The 20,039-nt window shown below is 36.6% G+C and overlaps 1 protein-coding gene across 9 annotated transcripts in view; it reads left to right on the top strand.

Annotated features, from left to right (window-relative positions):
• Nucleotides 1-20,039, top strand: part of ntm (neurotrimin) — a 399,798-nt gene that overhangs the window by 355,477 nt on the left and 24,282 nt on the right. For all 9 annotated transcript variants that reach the window (XM_067432674.1, XM_067432675.1, XM_067432677.1 and 6 more), the window contains one exon: nucleotides 14,413-14,538. In XM_067432674.1, coding sequence (XP_067288775.1) covers nucleotides 14,413-14,538 — 126 coding nt within the window. The remainder of the gene's footprint in view (nucleotides 1-14,412; nucleotides 14,539-20,039) is intronic.

Below are 20,039 nucleotides of genomic sequence, written 5' to 3'. Positions count from 1 at the left end.
TTTCTATTTATTAAACCAATTTCCTTCATTATATCAACTCAAATTTTGAATTTCAATCAACTCAAAATTTTAAGGCAACGAGGTTGATTACTTTTTTTAAGTTAAACCAAAAATACTTTTTTTACAGTGTACCAACCTCTTGTGGCACAGATACAAAAAGACCAAAAGCGACACATCTCCAGAAATACAAAAAGGACACATCTCCAGTCGACTAGTAGAGTATTCATTTTGTTTGTTTGTGTCGAGGCGGGCTGGCACTGGAATGTGTTGATTTTGAAATCATGCCGAGTCCTCGTTGCCGCTGTTTTCATGTGTCTTCACACAGACACACACTTATTGCTGTTGCAGAGACTGTCTATTCATTCCGGTAAAATTGCAAAACACAACCATGCTCTTGGTATACAAGAACCCAGAACCTCTGGCATGCCAAACAGAAGTTCTACCATCAGTCCATCATAGGACACACGAGTATCGATCAAAACGTAAAGACTGTCGAGTCTAACAGTATGATGTTAGGATGAAACTATCAAATGAAACATGAGATCTATGTCGATAAATTAAACAGTGAAAGGTGAATATCACTGATGGAGAAGCTAAACCTGGTTGTAAGCCTTGTTCTTCATATATATGTATATTAGGGCTGTCAATTGATAAAAAAATAAATAAAAAAAAGGTTATACTGATGTCTCTATGAAACGTATTTATTTTTACACATTAATGATAGACATTTAACATTACAGTATAATTGAAAGCTATCAACTTCAACATTTATGAGGCTTAAAACTTAAAAATTTAAAACAATCTTAACATTAGTCCATTAAAATAAATATCATATATGTTTAATTTATTTTATTTTATTTTTCGGTTTTATTTATTGTTGTTGATTGTTTTGTTTTTTGAAATTCTGTAGCACTTTGAGATTTTGTTTAATATAAAGTGCATTATAAATAAAATTTATTATTATTATTATTATTATATATAACTGTGGCCTTCATATATAATCAATAATTAAAAGGTAGATGTTTAATAATTAAAACATTTAAATTAAAAAGTTATCAAACACTTTACAATCTTAACTGCATAAATAATATATTAAATATAGATGAATCATTATTAATCAAGCTACAATATTGCCTTTGTTCTTTGATGAACATTAATGACTGAATCACAGTGACTTGTGTGTATGTATGTATGTATGTATATATATATATATATATATATATATATATATATATATATATATATATATATATATATATATATATATATATATACAGTGTTGCCACAGTTACTTTGAAAAAGTAATCTGATTACTGATTACTCCTTTAAAAAGTAACTTAGTTACTTTACAGATTACTTGATTTTAAAAGTAACTAAGTTAGATTACAAGTTACTTTATAAGTTACATTCAGCAGTTGCCGACAACACCCCTGCCGCCTCAAAATAGAAATGACAACTGTTTTTGGCAACACACTTTATTGCATTTATGCCCGAGCCTGACGGTCCCGACTTTTTTACGCCCATTTTTTTAGGCTTCTCCTTCGTTTTATATTTATTTTAATAATTAAAATGAACAATGAGATGTGCTGTTGGAAACAACATGAGACCATGATAGCTTGCGCCACTGTCAAGATATGGCTCGCGCAGGGTTAAAGAGTCCGTCTCTTCAGTGCAGCTGCTAGAGTTATGGCCTTTTTACAACTGGTTCCTTCATTCGTTTTCTCTGACCAGGTAGGCCTATCTATCTGATTGCGAAATGACCAGGAGTAGGCCTAATGCCTTCCGAGAGTCTTTCGAGACGTATTTAATTCCGATCACTCAAACAAACCAATTCAGAAGGTGCATGAAAGCATTTCAAACTAAACCGGACAAATGTAAATGTATTGGTTGTTTAAACCACATGTGTAAATTTTACTCCTGGCAAATAATTAAAAAATAAATGTGTTAGAGCTTGTTATGTTGTAGTCAGATAGATAACGGTGCTACTGCAACATCGCTGCAAATGAGTAAAGCAAGCCAACGCAAATGGCCGTAAATGAAACTTTAAAATAAGTCACACAAAACACAATCATCTTCAATATAAATTAATGAGACTAATGATCTTACCAGTGCTTAGGTCGCTCTCTCTCATATTGCGATCTTTGAATTTGAAATGGGCTGCAGAATAAAATGCTAGAATCTTTTGCTTTAGCCCCGTTTCCACCAAAATTACCCGGAACAATTTGTACCAGGAACTTTTTTACAGGAACTTTTCTCCCCCCCAGACCTGCAGCTGTCTGCGTTTCGACCGCGATAAAGTTCAGAGAAGATTAGGCAAATTAGTCCGGTGATGTAGGACTGCACGCGACTGTTCCTCCAGCCAGTGACGGACAAGGGCTGTCACTTTTCGATATGCATTCGAAGATGACGTGAAATATCCGTAATCGAACTATAAATAAACTATCCGGTTTTTAAAGTGCCATGTAGCGCAATTTTTTTTTTACTTTTGGTGCGTTTACATGGAGCACTGCAATCAGTTTAAAAGTCCAACCTGAAGGAAAATGCTCCATATAAACACCTCAATCGTAATAAAAATGCCCAAACTGAATGAAATTGTAATCGTTTTGAGATGGGTGGAAAAATCTTTTCATGAATCGATCAAACGAAACATTCCACCATGTAAATGACCTGACCGGATTACTTTTGAGTGTGCGTCCTTATGTGACAACAGCGCGCGCCTTCACCACTGAAGAGCACGTCGTGCTCATGCACCAAGCATGTTGACAAGAGAGGAAAATACATTTTTCTGAGGGATAATCTTTTTATTTCATAAGAAGTTATGAAGATAATGTTGGCATAATGACACTGTCCCTAAGCCTATGTAAGCAAACAATCAACTTCTTCAACTGCGCCTGACATTAGAATTATTTTTTTCTGAGATGATTATTACACTTTACAACAAATGAATAGCTTTTATAAAACCGTAAAGTCCTGGTGGCCGTTGAGAGTTGCTATGGCATCCGTAAACACATTCCAGGCGCTGGAGATGACGGCGTTGTAGATAATTGAATATATTCGAATGCCTTGCTTGATATTTGATATCCGTTCGAATTATTCAAAAATGACAGCCCTAGCGGACAGTAATCATTTTTGTGTGTACCGATTGAAAGATTTAGTGGATTTAGTTATTATAAGCTATTTATTTGTTTAAATAATCATCTCAGAAAAAATAATAATTCTTCTGTCAGGCGCAGTTAAAGTAAAAAACTGCCTGGGGCAATATACGCTGTGTCATTACTCCAACATTATCTTCATTATCTTATAACTTACGAAATAAAAAGTTAACCCCTCAGAAAAATTAACTTTCCTCTCTTGTCAACATGAGCGCGGCGTGTAAGACTTTTAAAAATGCCGAGTTAAACCTAAATGCTGCGTGAGCTCAACCAATCAGCATGTTCAGCGCCCAAGTCCCGCCCTCGAAAGTTCCTGAACTTTGAAAAAGTACTACCCCGCGAGCAGGGCCGTTTGGAGGGGGAAATATTTACCCGGAACTTCATTTATACCCTGGTTCCTGCGGTCTAAACACACGAAGTACCACCCAAAGTTCCTAGTTCCTGGGTAAAGTTCCTGTGGTGGAAACGGGGCTTTTGATGTGAACTCCGTTAAATGAGCATATACTGCGCGAATTGAAGATCGGATTTATATTAATTTTGCTGAAGTGTAAGGTAGGCTATAAGACAACCTGCATGTACTTTCTTTTCTTTCTTTTTTTAGATTGTGTAGCCCGTTTCGTTTTTTTTTTTTGAGCGCCGTTGCGAGCAGTAGGCTAATCTATCAGCCTGCCTCAGCTCGTCAAAAATGCCTTTGTGGTGGTATAATAACTAGCCTACTTTGTTTTTGATGTCAAAGTAGTTATATTGCGTTTCGTTTCTTTATTTAGATCATTTCAAAAAATGTTTAGAGCAATTTTTTGTTTGTTAAATTAAAGTTTTAATTTTTTTATGTGACGACCCAGTGAGTTAACCGCATGTTTAATAGCCTATAGTCTCTCAAACCAACTCTTGAATTGTCTTGCCTATATAAACTTTAATTTAACAAACAAAAAATTGCTCTGAACATTTTTCTTAATTAGGTTTATAAAGAAACGAAACGAAAAATAACTACATTGACATTAAAAACAAAACTGAATTATTTTACGGCTGCAACAATGTAAAAAAAATAAAAAAAATAAAAAACACGGGCTCCAGCCGGACTTGGGCTGAGAATTTTGATAAGCTGTCGGTTTTTACTAAGAAAAATGACTAAAATAGTAACTCACAGTGACTTGGATAAGTAACTTTAATCTGATTACTGGTTTGGAAATAGTAACGCGTTAGATTACTCGTTACTGGAAAAAAGTAGTCAGATTAGAGTAACGCGTTACTATGTAACGCGTTACTGGCATCACTGTATATATAAATATATATATATTTATATTTTTTTAAAGCATTTACATATTATAAGCAATTTACTTATTATATTATATATGATATATAATTTTGTAATGCTTTAAGTAAATGAAAAGCCTCTGAATTGAGTGTAGAATTATAGCTGATAAATGTCAGCCCTTGCATTATTAAATTCTTTTTTCATCTAAAACAATTAGTGGTGATGATTTTGTGATAAACTTAACCATATTAATGGTGCTCTCTGTTGCTGCTGATCATCATAATGAAGTGCTCATTAATGGACTGTAGAAAAACTGCCAGCTGATCTGGTCTGCCAGATTTTTGTCCTTTTGTTCAGCCGAACCAAAACTCAATCTCAATCTCGCATTGGGTTTATTTAGTTTTGTTCTAATGTTTGTGCTTTTGTTTCGCTAGCGAGTTTATATTTGTATTTGATCATCCATATCACGCCTTACTGAGGATTCCCACATCTCCGCTATAGAAAGCTGAGGTCAAATCTTGGAATAGTCTGCGATATACCAAGTTATTTCTATTCAATTGCTCCTCCTGTCAACTGAAGATCTCTTTGAAGCTCAGAAATCCGGCATCAAAAGTAAGAGGATGGTACGACTCTATTAAAATGCAATTTAACATGCTTTACCTCATACAGAGGCTGGAGAATCCAATCTGGTGAGACAGACAGACACACACACACACACACACACACACACACACACACACACACACACACACACACACACATCCCCATGTTTCCTGGTGATTGTGTGAGTGTGTGTGCAATATAAAGGAGAACACTCATTGTAAGCCCTTTATTGGCTTTGAAAATGGCTTTGAGTTGCATTCTGTCCATCCATATCAGAAATATGGCTCGCAAAGATGCACGCTATCGTTCCAAGACACAAGTCATAAATGCAGTGATAGAATCATTCCTCACTCTGACGGTCATTGTCATACAGAGGGTCACTGTGCCGTTGTAAACAGTTCTCTTATTAACTTTCATACGGTTCCTCAGGTGACTGTTACAGTTTGTCGATAAACAGAGCTTGTGTGCTGCAGTTTTTGCTGGATTTTGTCGTTAAAGAGCCGCGTGGAGCCTCTAAATAGTGCACAGAGCTTTTTATGTTTTTGTTTTTTTAGAATGACTTTATGCTTGTCATATTTAGAGCAGCGAGCAAAACACATTTAACATTCTGGACTGCAGATAATCAAACGTACAGCTCTTGCTGCTGGCTGAAGATTTAGCATTTGGAATTTAGATGAACTTTTTATCCTTTTATTTTTGTCTTTCTTTATGAGAGTAATGAATTTCTTCAAAAATCTGCAAATTCAGCCAATTATAATTTCTTTATGAATGAAGCTGTCAGTCATTTAAAATGTTTAATAATAGTTATTTCCCTATTGTTTGTAGTTATTTGTTAATATATTAATCAGTTCATTTTATTTACGGGAAAAAATAAGCCTTTTTGTTATCATTATGTTTATATTTTGTATCGCATCAATGTGAATTCCAAACTTAGTGTTATGTTTATGCATGGTATTTTTTTGCCTTATGCATATTTTGTGATTATTTTATGATGATTTTAACTAATTTTTCTATGTAAAGCACTAGGATATTGGCCCATCATTAAGAGGAAACTATGCAGGACTAATGAGTAATTACCTATGTTAAAGAAACACAAACAAAACAACTATAAGATAACTTCCCTCACTCCCTAACTAGCTATTAAACAGGAGAAAAGATATTAGGTATCCTCTACCCTACTTTACCCATAACATCTTAACTTATTATAGCTAGATTATAACTGACACCAACTTGTTAACACTATGACACCCATTACACATTACAACATAGAGCGCACCAAGCTCTCTCTGGTCTGGGTTTGGAAACGGATCAGCCTCAACCGCCGCATGTCTTTCCCCGTTTCTCTCTGCAGCTTTATATTGGACTCCTCAGGACACACACCAATCAGGGCGTAGGCAACTCCCAGATTAGATGAATGAACACAGGTGGTAACCATTTACCTATCAGGCAAGAAAACACAGGAAGGCAGAAAGACAGAAAGAGAGAGAGAGAGAGAAGAACTAATACTCCAATAACACTCATTGTGGAAGAAACAAATATCAATACGTCCTTGGACGTAACACTATATTAACACGTCAGCTACTACTGTTAACTAATATGGAAACAAGCTTAACTAATCAGTAATATCAAACTCAGGACTGAGATCGAGACGAGGGCGGGGCTGAGCGGGGGGGCGTGCACCTGAGACCCGTAGCATAGCATCGTGATTATTTGGCGTTTGAAAAAAATAAAACCCATGAAATGATATTCATATGACATGCTGAAACATAAGCCACTGACTGTACCTGGGATGAAGACATTTCACACGCGCCGCCAGAAGAACACCTGCATGTGAACTCCTCCTGCAGTGTTCAGGGGAACTGTTAGTGCTGCACCAACCCACGGGCCGCTTTTATGAAGTTATTGGCCCGCCCCGCACCACTGTATATATTTTTACAACCCGCCCCACACCCGCGACCATAAAATAGACATACGGGGTCCGCGGGTTATGAAGACGACCCGCGCATCACTAGTTCAGGGCTATCAGGGTTGTCATGTCAACAAATGCACGCGCGATGGCATCCCCTGTTGTAGGGGGACCTCGAGAGCAAATGTTGCCAAGTGCTGCTTTAATAAATGTGAGTAAAAACATCATTGATATAATAACTGAATGCAATGGAGCCAATACATTAATGCCACCATTTTAACATTTGTAAATAGGGATACATGCACATTTGTATGTCAGTGAAGTTGATCATATGTAAATATTTGACATTTTAGTGCTGTCAATTTCAATATTTTACGTTTAAGTGTGTATGAAAATATAAATAAATGTACGTGTGGTAGAACTACACTTCATGTAAAAATACACGTATTCTCATGAGAACACATTGAAAATCCACAAAACTCACGAGGCATTTAACGGCTCTGTATGATACACTGTAAAAAAATTCAGGTTTCTAATTGAAAATGTTCTAGTGACTGATCACATCTAAATATTTTAGCTGGCCAAATTAAATTGCTGTGAATTAAATTTAAATCAATTCACAGAAATTAAATTTGGTCAACTGAAAACTTTAGATGTGATCAGTCACTAGAACATTTTCAATTGGAGACAAAAAATATCTTTTTTACATTGTACAAATTGGTGAAAATTTGACCGTAATAATGTAAAAAAAGATAACGGGTTCAGAAAACAAGATGGCTGTCTGTTACTTATGAAGAGGACGTGCACTTAGACTTCCATTAAATGAATTATTTATAGTGGTGTGTCTCTGGAGGAGCTTGTCTTTAGTGAGTAAAACAGGATAAAACAGTGGTACTCTGGCTTTGTTGGTACCAGCTCTGACGTTTACGGCAACCTTTGAGTTGTCTCCGCTTTGAAATGCAAAACCAAATCTCTTGACAGAGAACACGTGTCAAAATAACATCTGTATTCAGCGGCAGAACATAATGTGTCAAACGACACTGGTAGTTTTCTGATCGTACCATCAGTGCCACCTATTATTACATTTACTGAGAACATCTCTTTAGAGCGCTTGATGATAATGCTAATTGTTTGAAGCAGTGGGCTCACACTGTGTGTTTTGTTTTGTAAGGTTTCTCGGAAAGAGATATCGTGTGTACGCCGCCTGAAGGCATTTATTGAATTAATTTTTAACAGAAGCATTTCTGCTACAGCTCGTTGTGGATCTACATTTACAGTTGAGGGAATTAGTTAATGGCCTCTAAAGGACTTTATTCTACTGCTACGGAAGTCAAGTCAAACATATTTTGCCGGCCATCATTGAGCCAAAAGTGCAGGATGCTCTCCAGAGATTGGAGACATTATACTGAACTGACCTTTAACTTAACTGACCTTTGTTGCAGGACCATTTTTTTATAATATGAGCCATGGATTTGTGAGGGAAGTCTTGTGAAGGTTCATGGTTCAGTACGCAAAACAGTAGTGTGTGTGTGCGCGTGCGTGAAATCCTCAGGGTGCCTGTGCCAGAAGCAACAGCTCAAAAATCTTGATCCCAAAAAACTGGAGATTACTTCATTTGAATATCCATATTAATGTTATCTTCAAGGTTTTTCATAATAACCAGAAGGAAAAAAGCTGTCCAAACAACTTTTAAAAAGTATGGGCTCTAAGATTTTTTTAAGGGTTCATTAACTGCATTGTTTGATTGTTTAAAATGTTTTTGTGGTGCAGTTATATTGTTAGTATGATTTCCTAGCACAATTTTAACCTCTGCTCTAAAATCTGTTTGATAAGGCCCTCTGCTGTGATTGGCTGCTGTGAGACTGAAGTGTAAACGCCCTTTGCTGTGATTGGCTGCTGTGAGACTTAAGTGTGAACGCCCACTGCTGTGATTGGCTGCTGTGAGACTTAAGTGTAAACGCCCTTTGCTGTGATTGGCTGCTGTGAGACTGAAGTGTAAACGCCCTTTGCTGTGATTGGCTGCTGTGAGACTTAAATGTGAACGCCCTTTGCTGTGATTGGCTGCGGTGAGACTTAAGTGTAAACGCCCTTTGCTGTGATTGGCTGCTGTGAGACTTCAGTGTTAAACGCCCACTCCTGTGATTGGCTGCTGTGAGACTTAAGTGTGAACGCCCACTCCTGTGATTGGCTGCTGTGAGACTTCAGTGTTAAACGCCCACTCCTGTGATTGGCTGCTGTGAGACTTAAGTGTGAACGCCCACTGCTGTGATTGGCTGCTGTGAGACTTCAGTGTTAAACGCCCACTGCTGTGATTGGCTGCGTTGAGACTTCAGTGTTAAACGCCCACTGCTGTGATTGGCTGCTGTGAGACTTCAGTGTTAAACGCCCACTGCTGTGATTGGCTGCTGTGAGACTTCAGTGTTAAACGCCCACTGCTGTGATTGGCTGCGTTGAGACTTCAGTGTAAACGCCCACTGCTGTGATTGGCTGCGTTGAGACTTCAGTGTTAAACGCCCACTGCTGTGAGACTTCAGTGTTAAACGCCCACTGCTGTGATTGGCTGCGTTGAGACTTCAGTGTTAAACGCCCACTGCTGTGATTGGCTGCTGTGAAACTTCAGTGTTAAACGCCCACTGCTGTGATTGGCTGCTGTGAGACTTCAGTGTTAAACGCCCACTGCTGTGATTGGCTGCTGTGAGACTTCAGTGTTAAACGCCCACTGCTGTGATTGGCTGCTGTGAGACTTCAGTGTTAAACGCCCACTGCTGTGATTGGCTGCTGTGAGACTTCAGTGTTAAACGTGCACTGCTGTGATTGGCTAACATATTTGCATATGAAATAGAACTCTCGAAAACTTTTAGCACGTTTTCACTTTTACAGCTCTCAAGGTTTTCAATAGTCGTGAAAAGTGTTGATTATAGTATTATGTTAACATCTATAGCATTATATTTAGATGGTGGCATGAAAGGCTAAGATGAGATGTTCATCGTAGCCGATCACACACACATGTTGAGCTCATGAATGCAGGATCTCATCAACTTGATTTCTGCACACCAACGAATGCTTTCATCATAACTGACAGTGCAAACACAATGTAAATAAGAGATTTATTGATTATTACGGGAGTTTTGGTACGAGTCCAGAACTCAGTCACTGATAAACTCACGCTGTTTGATTGACAGCTCCAACGACTGTAAAGAGACCGTTCTTTGATCGATTTCTATATATAATTTAATCACAGTTTAATGACAGATTATTTTCATCTGGTTTACTGACACAGACAAAGAACATCTGACTGTACATGAATCATTACATATTAGAAATATCTGGTCTCAGATCAGGCATTAGAATGAACACGGTTACTCACATGTTTGGCTTTACTGTCGAGTTCATATCATAAAAGTCTGTTTGTAAAGCCTGCGCTGAAATTGCGACTGATTTCCCAAAGAGTCCACAGTGAAATGTAGCGAATACAAATAAATAATGCTCAACTGAGACATTCACATTGTTGAAAATAAATAAGCACATTCCTAACATTAGGATCCTTTGGAAGGTAATGTTATTTTTAGTCCAGTGATCCTGTATCGCTCTTCTCTCCTCGTCATCTCACTGACACTCCAGTGGGCGGAGCCAAAGCTACAATGAGGAAGTAGACCTTCTTCTGCAGAGGCGGTCTTTCACCATCTTTTATAGGCTTATTCTACAATGAGTCTCTGGGCTTAGTTACAATAAAATCTATTTTTGGAAGTTTTCAGTTCTGAAACAGGATATTCTTGTAGTATGATGACAGAATCATTGTATCATTATTATAATTTCAACTCTTTTCTATTTGTAAATATATTTAAAGATGAGATTTGTTCATTTGATGGCAAAGCTGAATTGATAATCCCTCTGAAAGTATTCTTATTTTGCTGATTTTGTATCATGACAGTTTGATACAGTTGTTCTGATTAATATGTTTGTGGAAACCGTGATGCTTTTTTTGCACAGTTCTTTATTGAATTGTAAAAAAAAGAAAAAGAAAAAAGTAAAAAAAAAAAGATTCTTTTTTTTTAATATGAATAAATGTATTTTTACTGTTACTTTGTATCATTGCTGAAAAAAAGTATTCATTTTGTTAAAAAAAAAAAAAACTTACTGACCTCAAACTTTTGTAATGATAATGTATATAAATCAATAATTAAATTCAATGTCAATGTCTTAAATGTCTTCCAAGTTCTTTGGCTAAAGTTGTAAGGCTTACATCATTTTGTGTTTTTTTTAATTGAATCTAATTTTAACAAATTGAATGCATTTACCTTAATTAAGATGTTGATTCACATCTACTTTAATTAGCAGTGGAGTTGTAGTGTAGCATTATTTAAGTTTCAATTAGTTTCCTTGACACTTTTTTTAAATCTAACACCAAAAAATTAAAATCAATAATTGATTGTTAATTTGCAATCACATATTCTCTGTGAGTGTTCTAGTTAATGTTTAACACTCCTTTTTAGAAGTAGGCCATAATTTGCTCTCCTGAAGGGAGGATGTTGGCACCCTTTATCACCATTCCCTGTAGGCTAACTAAATAGGGTATTTGTAACATCTTTAGTTTTGCTGAGTTGTAGATTTTTTCGATCTGCAAGGCCTGAATTGTGGCTTGCTCTGCAGTCTGTTTAAATTGTGTTCAAAGTGCGAAGGCAATCGATACATCAACCTTGTGAAATGTTTCTGGTTTGCCTTTTTTCAGCACCAAAGAAGTAATACCCAAAAAATAGTTTTTTTTCTTCTTTTTATCAAAATGCCAAATCAAGCCCACCAAATAACACTGAAAACATGTAACTTTTTGAAGAGAGGTTATTGTTTAAAAATGATGTATGATTTAATAAAAATAATTACTTGAACTTACCTTGACGGTAAGTTGTCATATTTATTAAATATTACATTTATGTTTGCATGCTCTGGAAAAGACCATTCATTTCTGAACTATGGCAGTCTATATTCTTGATAAAGAGTATTGCGTGTCATTACTGACAAGGGACATTCACTATTTAACATTTTTTGCTATTGTTTTATTTGGTATTAGACATTCTACCACAGGGCTCGACATTAACGCTTGTCCGCTTGTCCGGGACAAGTGGTTTTTTTGAAGGGACAAGTGAAAAATAATTTTACTTGCCCGACGGACAAGAGCCGGATTAAAACAAAACATAACTAGCGAATCACCAAAATGGAAGAATGATTGTGCATTAATTTAGTGTAAGTGGGGATCGATAGTGGATGATAGTATATAATGAACTGACGATAACAAGGTCGCGCTGTTGATGCTCGTGCAGCCTCTCGAGGAGAAATTACAACACTAGAGCGTTTAAGCGGTTTCCTGAATACCATCACAACTGAAAATGACACTGCTTTCATATGACAGCTCCTTAAACAATTAATTAACATTCACTTAACGTCACTTACATTTTTGATGCAATATTGAGTGTTTTGTTCTATTTTAGCAGCGAAAATCATTCATTTGCAGAACTGTAATGCGTCCCACAGCAATGTGTGTTACTGAACGATTCAGTGTTTGAATGAACAACTCAATCATTAAGACTCGCTCATTAAGACGGCCACCTGCTGCCACCTACTGGAGGTTTAGTTTCATGTTTAAACATTTCTTTCCAACATTTCTTTTTTGTCTATTTAAAACTACAAATATCTAAACATTAATGCAGTTGTTATTTTTCAGGTTAAATTATTTAATTTGATTGGAAAACAGCCATTATAATGTCTTATTTTAATTTAATGTATTTATCAAATTTAACAATATAAAATTAAACCTGAAGCATAGCCTATATTTAATAAGATTAGGGGGAAATGCTCTTTATAAAAGATAAAAATATCACAAATTTGAAATGATAACATATATATACAACACATACAAATTAAATAAAAATCTAACTTTTTTCTGGACAAGCACATTTTTTACTCAGACAAGTGAATGGAATATTTACTTGTCCGAAGGACCAGCACATGAACATGCCTAATGTCAAGCCCTGTACCAACTATAAGTCACTTCAGAGTAATACACAGTCTGCTAATATTTTATTTTGATGGTCCCCAACAGACATTTTACTGACTGTAAGTAAATTTTAAAAAGTACATGTCTAACCCTAACCGAACAGTCTTTGGATACTTTGATGAAAGTTGATATGTGGCAAATTAAAGGCACAATATGTAAGACTTTTGGATTAAAATATCAAAAACCTCTCAGAATAATGTTATATATTTGTTGACTTGTTTAGTTGCATCATCCCAAATGTTTCCAAGAATGTTTAAATCCAGAAAAATATGTGATTTAACCAGGACACTGACCATATCTGTGCGTCACATAGCAAGGACACCATACCCGCGTTACTCTCGATTTCTGTTTTTATTTTAAGGAAATCATAGAAACGCCAAATAAGCTTTAATATATTATTTGTTTTTTTAGACAGGTGAGCAACTTTTTGGAGACATTTACCGACAGAAAACTAATCACGGTTACAAAGCTCAACACAGTTAGTTTTATTGTTTAAATCTGGTGTACTTGATTTACCGCGAGTACCATATTTTGCCATGCCTAATATCAATCTAGCTCACTGCAGTGTGAACGTGTCTCATAGTCGCCACCACACACTCAGATGTATCTAATGATAAAACAGCGCTGCGTTAATCTGAATGAGTGGAAGAAGCGGAAGCGCACGTCTGTCTCATTTGTCATAATATCATAATAATGTCATAAAAAGCTCCACTGCTCTTCTCTCATTAGCAATCGCTCTAGCGGCCTCGTTCTGCCCCGCCCTGCTTCATTCTACAGTAACATTAATACATTTCTGCCCGAGTCCCGTCAGTTTCTTTTTCACCGGCTCTAAAGGTGAAGACAACAACTACCATGATTCTGCTAAATCCAGGCGTCATCAGCTTACATCTTTGTTTTGAATGAGCGACCTCTAGAGGGGGAAATTATATATTGTGCCTTTAATTATAGTTAGTTGACATGTAGGCAAAGTTAAGGTATGTTCACACTCGATATTTTCGATTGGATTAAAACAAACTCTGGTGCGATTGACCAAAGACATGTACACGAACCAAAAACAAGAAGATGCGACCCTAAAAAGGACATAATGCTGAAGCATACTTGTTTTTTTCTTGTCATAGTCGTGAGGTTGCCCATTACAGTTCAGTTCAGACAGCAAATCTTCATTTGTGTGTGTGTGATGGAGGGATTTCTGTCACTGTTTTGACTTCTTTAAACATTTTATAAGCGATTCACAGGTTCTTAGCTGCACAAAATACCATCATATGTATGCTAAACACATACAACGAGAACGAGCACATTTAGCTCAGCACACAGCATTGTTTTGCTGTGCCTTTAGATTTGGTATCTCTAGGTTTGGTGATTAAAAAATGCCAATCTGATGCTAAGTGCACCAAAGATAAAGTTAAAGGCATACACATAACACATAACTTTGCTTTTTGTTTTACAGTTCCTCCAAAGATCGTGAATCTGTCAAAGGATCTTCTGGTGAACGAAGGCTCCAACGTCACATTGATGTGCCTGGCTAACGGAAAACCAGAGCCTGCCATCGTCTGGAGGATGTTATCACCTTCAGGTAAGATGCATATCATGCCTCTGTGGGCAGAAAATATTATACATAATCTGTGAAAAGTAAGCAAAATTTGAGTCAATAGTTCTTGCCTTCAGAATGAAACCACAATCCTCAATATTTGTGCAGTACTGCTGATGTGTTTTCCATTTACAAGAACAGTGCACCTTTTTCCCTTGATGATTTAGCAAAATACTGCATCCCACGGACATATTAAGCATGAGTAATATCATATATCAGGTGTCTTTTTCCCTGAGAGCTGTGTGTGTGTGTGTGTGTGTGTGTGTGTGTGTGTGTGTGTGTGTGTGTGTGTGTGTGTGTGTGTGTGTTTTGACTGTGTGGATATGTACGTGTGTTTGTGTATGCATGGTACAAGCTGAGTGGTCCATTTTGCTTATCTTCAGGCCACATGAACAAATCAGCTCCATTTGGGCCTGTCTGCAGCTCTGTTCTGCTGTGCACCATTTCACTTAATCAGGGAAAAACTGCATTTTAATGCGCTATGATTCATGGGGTGCAATTGGACTGCCGTACCTGCTCATGCACCCCTTACACCCCCCTTTTTTCCTCCTTTGTGTTGTTACAAGGATCAGGTAATTGAAATGTTAATGCGACACAGAAGTGACTGCTCTGGGTTTTTTTTTTTTTTTGTTGAGATAAGTGAGAGAGTTTAAGACGGGATTCCATTATGATACAGTACAGGTATCTGCTAAGAGCTTCGGCTGCTTTTAGGAATAAAAGATCAGCTGTCAGAATGAATTCAGTCAAGTCAGGGTCTTGTTAGACCACAGGATCGACCTGTTTACTCCTCACATCATTCAGCAGGTGGACACTATGGTTATATACTTCCATTGTCTACAGCAGTGGTTCCCAACCTTTTTCCTTGACCCCCCCACCTGATCTATTGTTGGTCTCATTATAAAGAGTGAATATGTCAGCAAGGTGTGCGGTTTTCATCCAGCACACATCAGTGTGATTGTGATTTTTGCAGAAATTCCTGGATTTTATCCTGCAGTTCTAGAAAGCGCGCTCTGCCACGTGAAAGCCAGCACACCTCCATGTTTAGCAGTATATTTGGTGCACTTCCTCCTCACACAGTTGTGCAAATAATCTCTGGTTGGTAAGGGGAGCTTTAATGAAGTTTATGACTTTTACAACTGTTGCCAGTGTCACTAAGGTCTCCGGACAGTTATTTACTGGCGAGTGCCTGGCGATGTATCATACAGTGGGAAATTACACAGTCTGGAGCCTTTTCCATCAAACGGCTGTTAAATCCCTTATTTCTACCCATCATGGCAGCAGCTCCATCCGTGCAGCAAGCGGCGAGATTTGTGTAGGGCAGGTTGTATGATCTGAGGTAAGAATCAACAGCCATAAAAATATCCTGTCCTGTAGTTGTTGTGGGTAAATTGGTAGACATAAGTATATCCCGTTTCAACTCATCTCATAGATTTAACTTTTTCAGCTGCTTGCGGGCCACATAGTCACTCCACCATTTAAACTCTTTCCCCGCCAGCGTTAAAAAAAAAAAGTTGCCAGCCACCACCAGGGTTTTTGACCATTTTCACCAAAATGTAATAGACCATAGAATATTTTGTTTTATGAATATCTGAGCATGCAATATATCAAAAGAAAGAGCTGATACTCTTCTTTTAAACAAAAAAACTAACATTTTATTCTAGCTTTTTGCATTTCTTTTTATCAATACTTGAATATGGGTAAGTTGTCTTGGATATGGGAAAATCACGTTTTTGTGAAAGACTTTAACAGTTAACAGTCGGCTTGTTTTAAGTGCGTAACACTTGAATCTGAGTTCCCACACAAAAATATTAAGTATTTTATTGGCGTGTCAGTGGAAGCAGCAACACGCGGGTGAACATGATCTTCTCTTCCTAAAGAATAAACATGAATTAATATCTTAAGGTATGTTGAGGATACAGTACAACTTACTGAAATGTTTCATATGTTGTGTAATTGCTCAATCTGTTTCATTGAGGGAAAGACGTCAAAAAAAGGCTTGGTGAACAATGTCCTGTAGTATCAAATTTACCTCAGAAGTCATTCAGTGTCCACAGCTGTTAGTTCACTAGAGAAATCAACTCTTTCACTAAATATATCCACTTTATTAGCCGATGTGTTCATGTCTTGATTATTTAATGTATGTTTAAATGAATCTGTAATGAAAATGGCACTGTGTTCAACAACAAATTGGAGAAAAAACATAATTTTATAAATATATTTAAAAGTTAATGCAAAAACTGCCTTATGTGAAGTTTACATGTTTGCATACAATGTGTTATTTGAGTGTTGATTATTATATCTAAAAATAAATAGCAACTCAATGTTGGCTAATAGTTTGGGCCCTGTTGTTAACCTTTAATATTACAGTAATGTGCAAATAATGGCTCCCTATAGTTTACAGAATTATCATACAGATACTTTTAGTTATAACTGAATTCATTTAAGGACAGACACAATTTGTTCAGTAACTGTTTAATAAACATAAATAAAAAGTGATTTAGTAAAACTGCTGTACCGAACTCGTACCGAACCGTGACTTCAAAACCAAGGGGCGTAACGAACCGTTAGTTTTGTGTACCGTTACACCCCTATTGTATACAAAACTAATATAGATATAAAATATAATATTATTTTCCCCAAAATATTGTACAACCAAAAATGTTTCACCCATGTTTTGATTTATAAAATTCTGTTGTGCAGCATCTATGATAAATAATACAAATGCAATGTTTTGTTGTAAATTATTTGTTATATTTTCATTTGATGATACATTTGTATTAAATAAAAAAAACCTTATGGAATCCAGCAAAATAAAAGGTAAAACACAGATTATAGGAAATTGTATGGATTTAATGGGGTCCTAAATTAATAGGTAACAATCTGTAGAGATTAAAACAAAAACGTTTTTACATTCATTCTTGAGGTCTACCGAATATGTGGAAAAAATTTCCTTCCCTATTAATGGTAAAGTACTGGGCGGCAGTGGCTCAGTGGTTCATGTAGATTGTCTACAAACCGAAAGGTTGGTGGTTCGATCCCCGGTTCCACCTGACCAAGTGTCGAAGTGTCCATGAGCAAGACACTTAATCCCAGCATGCTCCCGATGAGCTGGATGGCGCCTTGCATGGCTGACATCGCCGTCGGTGTATGAATGGGTGAATGTGAGGCAAAAATGTAAAGCGCTTTGGATAAAAGCGCTATATAAATGCAGTCCATTTGGTAAATGAATATTGTGATACCGAATACCAATACCGACTGATATGGGAAACAATATTGTGATAATATTTTTGGCCATGTCGCCCAGCTATAAATTACACCCAATGCAAATTTACTAAAACAATCCCTAAATTGTTTGTATTAAATATATATTACACAGGCAATGATTTGGAACATGCACTGATACTGATGAATCGTTCAAAAGACCAAAACACAGCATTAAAGAAGTAAATAGGGTCAATTTTATGTTGATTCAAAAACATAAAAAATACAGACATGGCTCAAAATAGTCTCTAAAATAGTGGGGTGTGTTGGCATAACTTCATGTTTTGGTGCCATTAGATCAGTTTAACACTTTGTTGGCTCTCGGATCTGAATTGCTTTTGTAAAAGCATGCCATAATCTTCAAAGAGCTGGCAACCAGAAATCTTGATGAGGCCGGAATCCGATGGAGGCTATCCAAATGACGTGTGAAATTTAATTAAGACACAGACCCCACTCCCCCCACCCACACACACACACACAGACGCGAAAGCACACGCGCACACACTCGCGTGCGATAAGATCTTAATATCTAGAAAGCACCAGGATTTCTTTCTTGTCAGAGATTTGTTTGTTTTAAAAATGTGTATTAGACAGACACGAGAGCCTGGTGATGTGAAGCACACCTGCTCTCCTGAGCATTCATCGTACTACAGTCATTTAGATTTACCGCTGCGTTTCCACATTGTTTCAATAAAGGGCTGAAATAAGTCTGCCAGTCACACTTAGTTCTGTAAGTACACATCTCCGACCTTTAAATGGCACTTCGCTCAAAGGCACTCGCCTCTTTCGCCGGACTCTCTCGTTGTATAAGCCTGGGAGATTTCGTGATCCCGAGTCGTATCTCCAGTCTCGTATCACTCGCTTGTAAGTTTTTCTTTCTAGATTACGAGTCCTTTTCTTATCTAGATCTCAATCTAAAGAGGGCAGCTAGGCCCGCTATCATCCATTCTCATTAAAGAAACATGGAACAACGTTATTTGATGACTTTCCAGAGTTCACCTTCACGTGCAGAACTCTGTAGTGAAACATATCATGATGATGCCACAGACAAAAGACTGATGGATCATTAAACATGTTGTTTAGATGGAATTTGTGTTAAAATGCATTTACATAAAAAGCTCTGAAATGTGATTTCGAGGCCATTAGCTTTAGTGTTTCTGTTGGAAAGTGCCGTAATTTTGCTTAAAACGTCAAATGAGAGTGCTACACTGTTATGCGTTATCAGATTAGCCAAAATATACTCTCAGCGGATGTGAAGAACTTTGTGATTGACAGACGTTCCGATTGTGTGGAAAGTTCTGCAGGCACAGATTCCCAAATTCAGTGTGGGTCTGACTATTAGCAATCTGAATTATTGATAAAGCTCAAAGCCTAAAACAACCAAGAACTGAAACTTTGTACAGGACCAGTTGTTTTTGCTGAAATCATGAATATTATAGTGAGCTCTGTTCTTTTGCTAGAAGACTTATGGTCTTTCCAGAAACCTTTGAGTAAATCTTGCAGTTTATTATGTTTCAGCTCTAGAGATCCAGATTTAGTTTCGGATACTCTTATGAATTTTCTATAGTTTCCTTTAGTTTCGTTATTTTTGATTTTTTTTTTAACTGTAAGGGCTTATTTGTCTGTATGTTGCAATGATGTTTTTCCTTCGTGTTCTGTCTTTTTTCCCCATTAAAATATGTATATTTATTTAAATGTATAATATTAAGACTTGAATTAAGTTTTATTTTTTTTACAACATTGTGTTTTCTTGTTTTGAGCATACTTTTATCTAACGTTTTTATGCTTAAAAATTTCTCAGTGAGGTAAGAAAAATAAACTTAATTTAAATTGTATTCTGTTTGAAAATACGTTATTATAAATGTATGTATTTTTACTAGGGCTGTCAAGGCAAGGCAAGTTTATTTATATAGCACATTTCATACACAATGGCAATTCAAAGTGCTTTAAATAGAAATGAATTAAAATAGGGATAAAAAATGCATAAGAAAAAGAATACAATGTAAAGAGAATCAAAAATAATAAAATGATAACTAAAGAAAAGAACAGGTAAACTAAAACAGTTATAATTTAAAAAAAAAAAAAATGATGCATAGATAAGGTGCAATCAGTCGGACATACAGTGCTCAGAGCTCATTCAGTAAATGCACAGCTGAACAGATGTGTTTTGAGTCTGGATTTGAATGTGGCTACTGTTGGAGCACATCTGATCTGTTCAGGAAGCC

The sequence above is a fragment of the Pseudorasbora parva genome, chromosome 23 (genome assembly GCF_024679245.1).
Source record: "Pseudorasbora parva isolate DD20220531a chromosome 23, ASM2467924v1, whole genome shotgun sequence".
Lineage (NCBI taxonomy): Eukaryota > Metazoa > Chordata > Actinopteri > Cypriniformes > Gobionidae > Pseudorasbora > Pseudorasbora parva.
Note: the sequence above shows the minus strand (reverse complement) of the source record. Positions and strands in the feature narration are given on the sequence as shown.